The 9095-nt window shown below is 46.1% G+C and overlaps 1 protein-coding gene across 1 annotated transcript; it reads right to left on the reverse strand.

Annotated features, from left to right (window-relative positions):
* Positions 1 to 722: 722 nt before the first annotated feature.
* Positions 723 to 7655, reverse strand: smarcc1b (SWI/SNF related, matrix associated, actin dependent regulator of chromatin, subfamily c, member 1b). The gene is made up of 28 exons (XM_068746919.1): positions 7500 to 7655; positions 7076 to 7195; positions 6583 to 6668; positions 6416 to 6497; positions 6227 to 6319; positions 6053 to 6122; positions 5811 to 5880; positions 5634 to 5709; positions 5181 to 5306; positions 4890 to 4972; positions 4686 to 4792; positions 4542 to 4601; positions 4417 to 4445; positions 4180 to 4292; positions 3994 to 4065; positions 3801 to 3914; positions 3529 to 3682; positions 3312 to 3422; positions 3126 to 3185; positions 2732 to 2990; positions 2530 to 2601; positions 2400 to 2445; positions 2195 to 2322; positions 1882 to 2021; positions 1623 to 1757; positions 1405 to 1537; positions 1173 to 1259; positions 723 to 1096 (listed from the first exon to the last, which is right to left on the reverse strand). Exons 1-28 carry the CDS (start codon positions 7653 to 7655, stop codon positions 1038 to 1040), a joined length of 2841 nt encoding a protein of 946 aa, XP_068603020.1. The 3' UTR covers positions 723 to 1037.
* Positions 7656 to 9095: the final 1440 nt, after the last annotated feature.

Consider the following 9095-nt stretch of genomic DNA (forward strand, 5'->3'; position numbering starts at 1 on the left):
AGTTTCATATATATTCACACATCAATGCAATTTCATGCACGTGCGCGTCTTCTCGTGCAAACGCACGCGCAGGGTGGGTTCTCCGGTGGACTTACCGTGAGCAGATAACGGGATGATGATCAGCGCGATGGTCAGCAGCGCCGGCCAGACCCCCGAACGACCGTCCCCGCGCGCCATGCCGGTAATGTCAGGCTCGTCCCTCTGACGCAGTGGTGCGAACGGTGAGCCCGGTCCTCCTCCCGCCGGTCAGGGCGCGCGCGTGGCTGTGCGTTAATCCGCGCAAAGTTCAGATCGCCATGTCGCCGTTGCGTTCCTTCCCTCGCTGCTGCTGCTGTCTGCACCGTTTACGCGCGTGGACTCGGTTCCATTGTTATACCAAAGCCGGTGGGCTCTTCTCCACACCTTTAGTGCGCGCGTATCACTGCGAATTGGGGGGGGGGGGGGCACCAGCAGCACCGGTGGTAAATGCGCGCGACCGAGAAGAGAGGGTCTGCAGACGGTTCGCCAATGCCTGCCCGCCTCCGCGCCTGCACGCGCCTCTCTTTGGACCACACAGGTAATGAGCGACAGGAGCGCGCGGCCGGACGCGTCTTTACGCACACGCAAACACCTGAGTCGTGCGCCGGTCAGCGTCTCCAGCCTGAGCCAGGAACGGATTTAAGCAGCGTCTGTCGTCAGTATTTTTAACATTTAATTAAATGAATAATGAGAAGTTGGAGGTTTCTTGTTTTTATTTCATCCAAGTTTTCATATACTTTCACAAGTTTATTCAACGTGATCATAATGAATCTTTTACACACACACACACACGCAAATGTATGTAAAACAACTTTAATGACTTGATTTCTCAACTGACATAAGAGCACAAATATTTAACAGCTACAAGACGGACTGAGCCGCTGACGAAACATCAACTGCTCTGTAATCGTGTCTTTCAGGCCATTAAACATGTGAATACAACAGTGTTGTATGATTATTTTTTTGGTGTGTGTGTGTGTGTGTGTGTGTGTGTGTATACGTCTTGTTCTCTGGTCCTCTCAGCTGTGACCGGCGCCTGGAGGAACTGGAGCGACCCCATCAGGCTGGGAGGACGGGTCTGTGATAGCAATACAACAAGTTGGCGTCATCCACAGCCACAGAATACGATTAGAAACCACAAAATGCATACTAACACATGCCGTTGGGAGCGCCAGGGTGCCGAGCGGCCACCGCCGGTGCGTTTCCTCCTCCGGGCGTCATCTGGTTGGTCACGGGCTGGCCTGAACGAGAAGCATCGTCTCAAATGTCACACGATGATAGGAAACAAACCAAGATCTAACTGAATGAAAGCTGCGGTTTTGTTCTCCTTAAAAGGACTCACCTCCTGAAGTGTGTGTGTGTGTGTTTGTGTGTTTGAAGTCACACCTAGATGCTGTGCTGCGAATCCCGGCTGTCCCTGCGGCTCCCTCTGCTGGCGAAGCTTCATCTCTGCCTGTTTGAGCTGCTCCGTGTGGAACGTCTTCCTCTCTGACAGGAGCTGCTGCCGCTGCTGCTCGAGCTGCGCGACACCAAAACGCAGACGGACATCTGCATGCAATCCTAAAGTTTGGATCGGCTCCAGCACACATTAAAGGTTCACTCACAGCTTCCTTCTCGCGGTCCATGATGGCCTCCAGCTCCTCAAAGTGCCTCAGCTTTATCTCCATCTTCTTCATCTGTGTCTCCACCAGCAGAGCCACCAAAGACTTGATCTTTCTCTCTTCTACTGCTGCCAAGTGCTAAAAAAAAAAAAAAAAAAAAAGAGGAAGAGATTTAGCTAAATGAACAGGCAACAGGTAAGAGGGGAGAACACAGCAGCGTTAACTTATTACTTTTTGAATAGAATAGAAAGAAAGAAAGCACCTTAGCCTTTGAAGCAGCTGAAGCCAGAGCGGCCGCAGCTGCCGCGGCAACGGTGCCCTCCACCAGATCCAGCTCCATCACTCGGCTCTCATCCAGGTCTCCCTGCTGCTGCCCAACGAATTCGTCGTCATCGCCCCTTCCTGCATTACAGAGAGAAGTTAATGCTCATTTCGAAACACGCTAACCCCAAAGTGATCTGAGAGAGAGGTGGAGCAGTTTGGGTTTGCATTTTTAAATGTGCATGCTGTATACTCCACATATTCTCTCTCACACACACACACACACACACACACACACACACACACACACACACCGTCTCCCTCCTCCGCGAGAGCATTTTCAGCGTTTTCTCTTTTAACTCGTTCCCCCTCCACTTTGACCCCGCCGAGTTCCACCTGGAGACCGTCCATCCTTAAATGAGCCTGAAACAAATCCACACACAGACGACAGACAGTAAGGCACAGAAATGACCAGCCGATACAAGAAGATGGCATCAGAGCGCTTCTGGCTGCTTGACCTGATGGGAGGTGGAGTCGATCTCGAGTTTTTCTGTGTCCACCGATTCTAAAGTTTAGAGGAGGATATGTGGAGAGATGCATTAAAGAGCGAGTAGAAAAACGAAGTGTTAACACGTATAAAAAATCTCACCCATTTTGTTAGGCTGATTGGACATTTCAGAGATCTTATCCGCCGACTCTTCCTGCACTTGGGAAAACTCCTCTAAAAAACAAAAGGTGGAATCACTTCACACACACACTGTACATGTAGTCGACCACCTCAATATTCAGACTTAATCAGGCATCGGCGGCCATTAGCGTGGGGCTGCAGGTGAGCGTAGGCGGAGTCTCACCAAGTGCTGCCTTAGCTGCAGAAGAAGCCACACGTGGGTCGACCACAGATGCCAGGAAGGCCACAGTGCTCATGACAGGGTTTTCCGATTGGCTGAAAGGCACGGGCTGGTATGCCAGGGGGCCGAGGGAGGCCGAGGAGTCTTCCAGGTAAGGGTCTTCTATTGGAAGACGAAGGAAATGGAGGATGCACTCTTCCTGCGTCCTGGAACCCACGTGCTCGGGCACTTTGTTCCAGTCGTCCCTGTAGACCTCCAAGGCCTGACAGGGGGACAAGCGGTCGAGATGTGAAGAAAAGCAATGCAACTCTCCAGAGCGTCCGTCAAAGATTCTCGTAAATCATCCAGAAATAAAGCATGCGCGTGATCCATGACGGGGAAAAAAAAGCCCGTTTACCTCTAATAGCAAGAGTGTCTCCTGCTCTGTCCATTCCTTTCCTGCGCTCGCTCCTTTAGTCTGAGAAACGTAGCACGTGAGAACCATGAGCGAGGAGTCAAATAAATAAATGGAACATGTGTTTGTAAAATGCGTCAACAAATGATTGTTAAATAAGGTCAGCGTTGCGTTGTTGCTGGGTCAGACCTTAGGGTGCTTCTTGGTATAGATGTCGTTGCGCAGACCAAAATTCAGAGAGTCTGGCGGCTTCTCTCTGCTCTTCTCTGGGAAGTACAGCATGTGCTGCGAGGCCGACACCTGCGGGAGCGAGAGCAAAGGCATCAGGAGGCTTTTAAAATGACACCAATGATGCGTTTCACATCTGAAGAGCGGACGTGCCGCGATTTGGCTCTTTGTGCTTCACCTGCAGGGGTTTGTGTTGCAGCGGGGCCAAGCCGGTTGGTGTGTCAGCCAGAACATTGAAATGAGGGGTGGGTGGGGGGCCCATGGGGAGGGGTCTGCTCTCTGCATCCACCTGGTAGTTAATCAACCCCCACTGCTCCAAAAATGCATGAACCCTGGAAGCACATAATATGTTTTATTCCTCTCTATTATTATTTTTAAGAAGTATTGCAGCTGGGAAAACAAAAAACGTACTACCGGTACATAAAAAATCTTTGAAGCAGACATTTCTACCTCATGACAGCGCAGACGTCTCCGGTGAGGTTGTGTCTGCAGGATCTTGAGCTGAGGTATTCCTGCGGGTTGAGCCGGTATGTGTCGATCATGAAGTTACGGTACGCCAGGTGGCTGCAAGGCAGAGGGGAGATGCATTTCCATCGCCTGTTTAAACTCGAGCGCTTTAAGTCTGAGTGTCTGAAGTACTCACATCTCTGGAGATTTAGATTTGTTCTTCCCATTGAAGAATTCAGGCAACGCACGCTTCTCTATTGCATGAGTGCTGGAATACATGGGCAGGAAGGTTTTTATAGGCTACGAGGTTGAGCACACGCTAAGGAAAGTGTCACAACATGAATGCACACATAAATAAGTATGCGTTTGTGTATTTATTTACCCGTTGTAATTGAACCAAGATGTGTAGCTAGGAATAATAATATGATGGGTTTGTTCTATGCTGTACTCTCCCTCTGACAAGCGACTTAACTCGCCTCTCCCATCATCATCTTCCTGGGGAAAACATAAACACAGAATCCATTTAATAAAGCTGAAATAACGACACTCAGTGATGCAGATGAAACAACTCGCCTGCAATCACAAACATAAAATGGTAAAGAAAAATAATCACATTTACCCTTCCCGGGAAATCCTCCTCCTGTTCATCTGGACAAAGGAAAGGAGAAGGATCAGGCAATCCTATTTAATATATTTAATCTTTTAAACGAGAAGACACATTTGCACATGCGACATTTCTCCTACCCAAATCAGCCATGATCCCTCCTTTGACAGGAGTATTTTCACTGTCTTTCTTCAGGTTAACTACGGGAGATGGATAAGCGTATAAATATATGAGCTATTTTACTTTTCTTACTGCGACCTAATCATTGTTGTTTAAGAGTTTACCAATCTTGGGTAGTATAACTTCCTCCATGTTGGGAACAGGGGTAGGGTCCTCCATATCTTTGGTCAAATCCTCTTCTGGCTCCTCTTCCTGTTGTCCACCACGTCTTCTCCTGTGCAAACAAGCAAAAATCGATGCGACACTGCAAACTGAAACGGCGAACCAAAGGGAAAGTCTCCGGCTGAAATAAAACGGCTATCTGATACCCTTTCTTTCCTTTCTTCCTGCCTTCAGTGGAGGGTGGAGAAGGGGAGCGTCTTCTCTTTTTGGACGGGCTGGATTTAGAATCCTACAAGAGAGAGTAGATGGTAGTAAAAAAAAAAAGCAAAAAAAAAAAAAGCAAGGGATTAAGCAACATTAACGGAATCGGCACAGAATAAGACGCTTGGCATTTTGAAAGCGAAAGTCTTGTGGTTTACAAGTTCCTCAATTTCCCCCCCAACGAAAACTGCAAGCGCATCGTTTTTACGATGATCCGACTACATTTTGACACAAACCTGGTTATCGCGGAGGTGGATGCGCCGGCGGAGAATGATCGGTACATTCCTCTCATCCACACAATAGTCTTCCTCGTTCATCCACTCGTTGAAAACATCTGTATCCAGAATCCAACCGGCGTGAACCTGGCGCACACAAACGCAATACGAGTATTAGCGTGTTTAAATGTCGCGGTACATCATCGAGTGATCAAAAAGAAGCCACGCCCACATCGCCAAATACCAGTAAAGGTTGCAGATAAATGAAAAGACTTGAGCTTTTAATTCTCACGATGAATAATCAAGAATATATTGTACGAAAGCTTCCCTTTTCCATGTTATGCCGAGTAAAATGGCAAGGAGTAGCTTTAAATAGTACATTTTAAAAAGTTTTGTTAAACTTATGTAGCAGCGAGCGCGTAGTATTAAGTCTGAGGTTGCAGTATTTTTTTGCACGTATTCTTTGGTACCGACCCGCCATTGCTTTTCTAAAAGTGGAAGCTCTTCAACCCCTCCTTCAACATCGCTTGAGGACAGCCAACTGTCGTAACTGTGGAAAGGGAACAAGACATATATACAGTATATGTTTCCTCTGAACGTGTGTGTGTGGGTGTGTGTGTGTGTGTGTGCGTGTGTGTGTGGATACGTTACCTGTCAGGGTGCATGCCCCAGTGGACCAAGATATGTTTGTCTTTTCGCATGACAGGACGCATCCACTCATCTGAAGATAAATGTGTGTGTGTGGGGGGGGGGGGGGGTATCAATTGAAATAGTACTAGACATTCAAAACTTGATTGTCATTGTCCCAGGTAGCACTGTCAACAAAATTTGCTTGTGCAACACCTAAACAGAACCCACTGAAGATAATAAAACAAAGACGAAGGTTAACTGACCTTCCTCGGCAGAAGCAGGCGAGGGGTAGATGTGGTGACTGGCGAGTGTCTGGTCCTCAGTGAGCGTACCCTGTGGATGAACAGCGAACCGAGTTATCCGAGCTACACTGGACTTCTGAAACATTTACCGAGCCACCAGTCTGATCCTTCCTAACGCTCTCTGCAGTGCTTTACCTGGTGTCTAGAGACAATAGAAGTGAGTCTGCTTGCCAGTTCCTGGTTCAACGTGGGGTCCAAATACACGGCAGGTAGTGACATACAGTTGTTCTGCAGGCAAAACAAAACAAAACACAGGTGCAAGTTTTACCGTGACGTGTCTCTGAAGGGCTTTTGTGTGTTCGTATTTATGTTTGTCTGTGTCACCTGGATCAGTGCTCTTTCAATCGCACCAAACATCTCAACATTCCTTTCAGTTCTGGATGGATTCTGCAGGTCGAACCTCCGCCTGTGAAGGTAGGGAATGGTGTAGAGCTGGAGATATAAAGGATGCTGTTGTGAAATGGCAGCGGCCCTAGAAGGATGGAACTCACCAGCCTTGCTCTGCCTTGAACTTGTATGCAGTACCAAGAATATGGCAGAGTCCACTCCCGGCCCGGAGGTCCAGGAAGCACTGTGCCTGCAAAGGATTCATGAAATTGTTTTGTGTTTTTAACCCTTCCTGCACCTAATACATTCTACTTTAGAATTAGGACCAAAATTGAAAAAGGATTTTAGAATTATTGTGTACTTATTCTATACAGTATTTGTTATTTAAATCTAGTTCTATTACAGGATTTAGTGAGTGAACTATTCTACATATATATGTCACTGTAAAACAAATAAACCCATTTAATAACCAATATATTGCTTTAAATCTTGTCATACAATTATATAGTGACATATAACCTATTCAAAAACACAAGGTTATATCGAAATAAATCAGAGACGTTGGAGACTGTAAGGAGCCATTAGGCTATCAAAAAGGCGATCTAAAATCCGAAATAGTTTGCAAATATCCACAATTATAATCTGCAAAAGACTCACTGGCAGTTTGGTGAGAGCAGGACTGGCAGCCTGTCTGCCAAAGGCATCCTCTTGGAACTGGAGAAGCTGCAGGGTAACTGTAGCCAAAGCTTGACACGATGGAGCATCCGCCAGCACATACTGACAGAGAAACACACACTTTGTAACGAACTGAGCGATACTGTTTTATTATTTCACTCTGAATTAGCCTAAAACCGAAAACACGTTCGAACTCAGCTACTGCAGTTGGTGCGATGTACCTCCAAGATTTACAGGACTTAATGTTTTACTTCTTGGATTTCTTCTCTCAGTAAATATTTTATTTTACAATTTGATAAAAACGTCACGTAAAGTAGTGTAAATGTAACGTAGTACTCCACGAGACATTTGTTTACAGTCTGGGCCGTCGGATTTGCTAGCAGGGGGCGGCTAGTTTTTTAGCTACCTTTTTGTAGTGCTTCCCGACCCACTGTCGCACCATTTCCAGCTGGGCTAAAGTATCCGGACTCTCCCAGAAGCGAGCGGATGGACTACTGTCTTTCTTCCGATGTAACGGTGTTCCGGAGCTGGGTTGGTTTGCTCCTCCCGATATTGTGGCCATAATAAACGAGATATATTTGAAATGCGACTCGAAAAAATTGGCTAGCGAGCCAGCTAGCTCTTGCGTTATCGTTTTCTCTCGCGAGACTCGTCGCAGTTCAGCGTAAAGGTTTTCTATTTTTGAATTTAATTTTCAGACGGTTTTTTAATTACTTGTAATTTGCACTTGAGTTCAAAAGATTGACATTGTGTAAAAATATTTTTAAATGAAAATGCTTAATTCTTATTTAATAAATACTCTTAAAAGCCACGACTCTTATTTTGAAGGATAAAACGAAGTGGCCGCTCAGTACTCAGATTATGTGTACGCAAATCTTGGATGAGATGTGAAACGTCTTCAATCAATCTTGAACAAGTCCAGTCTGAACATATTTTGAACATCTTTTTTTTAAATCCATGTTTACTTTCCAGGTGGACTGGACTCTGTGGAGTACTATGACATAACGTGCTTGTGGTAGGAACCATTGTACCGGGGCACTATGGCAACGGGGGACACTTTTCAACAAGCACACGGGACCGACTGCAGCTTGCTGTAGTGTAGTGTAAACTCTCCGTCTTGTATATTATGCATAATATACCGCGGTACATGTCTAGAAGACATTACAGTCTTTGGTACTGAATTGTACGGAGGCGTAGAAGTGAACAGTTTTGACTGGACGATGTCATTCGAACGTAGATACGAAGTCGTTCGAACGACTTGTGAGAAGTTAGCTAAATGCTAAAAACATTACTTTTTACATCTTGCGCATCAAATCAGGATGGACAAAGAGTGAAGAAAAGCAAAGTGGAGCTTCTCAGGTAGCTACTGGAGCCGATTTAGATAAAAGTGATTTTTAATGACATTTGCAATAATTTGGAATAACAACAAGGTTTATGTTATTGAGAAACAACTTTCTATATATTGTATTTGGTCTCCTTCCTCATAATTGACACGTTTCAATGGGAGTCCAGTGCATTTTCAGCTGATGCAAAGATAGCTATATTGTATGCCCCTGTTTTTACGTAATCTATTGTTTCTGTCAACTTATTCTGTGTAGACTGTCTCCACTGGCGGGCAAACAGAGTAACTTCTTGTTTTACTTTACAGGTGTGATGAAGGAGGAAAATTATTTTCTGAACAAGTTGCCTAACCTGAACATGCACATCAACTTGCATGAGAAAGGCGGCCCTGGGTTAACAACGAGACCGCTAGCATCGTTGCTATCGTCGCTGTGGCGTCCCCTGGTGGGAAGAGCTGAAGATACACGGTCGTCGTCGTGTCTGTGTGAGTTTGTTACGAGTCTTTTCCATTGCATTCCATAGTTAGATCTGCTAACCTACAAACTACGCCACACCCTGAAACGAGACAGGACTGAGAGGCTTCTGCGTGGCACTGCGATGGCAGCGTCTCTCAGATGGACGAACTCACATCTCACTCGATGTTTTTCTAGGCTGATATTCG

Source organism: Brachionichthys hirsutus, chromosome 13 (genome assembly GCF_040956055.1).
Source record: "Brachionichthys hirsutus isolate HB-005 chromosome 13, CSIRO-AGI_Bhir_v1, whole genome shotgun sequence".
Lineage (NCBI taxonomy): Eukaryota > Metazoa > Chordata > Actinopteri > Lophiiformes > Brachionichthyidae > Brachionichthys > Brachionichthys hirsutus.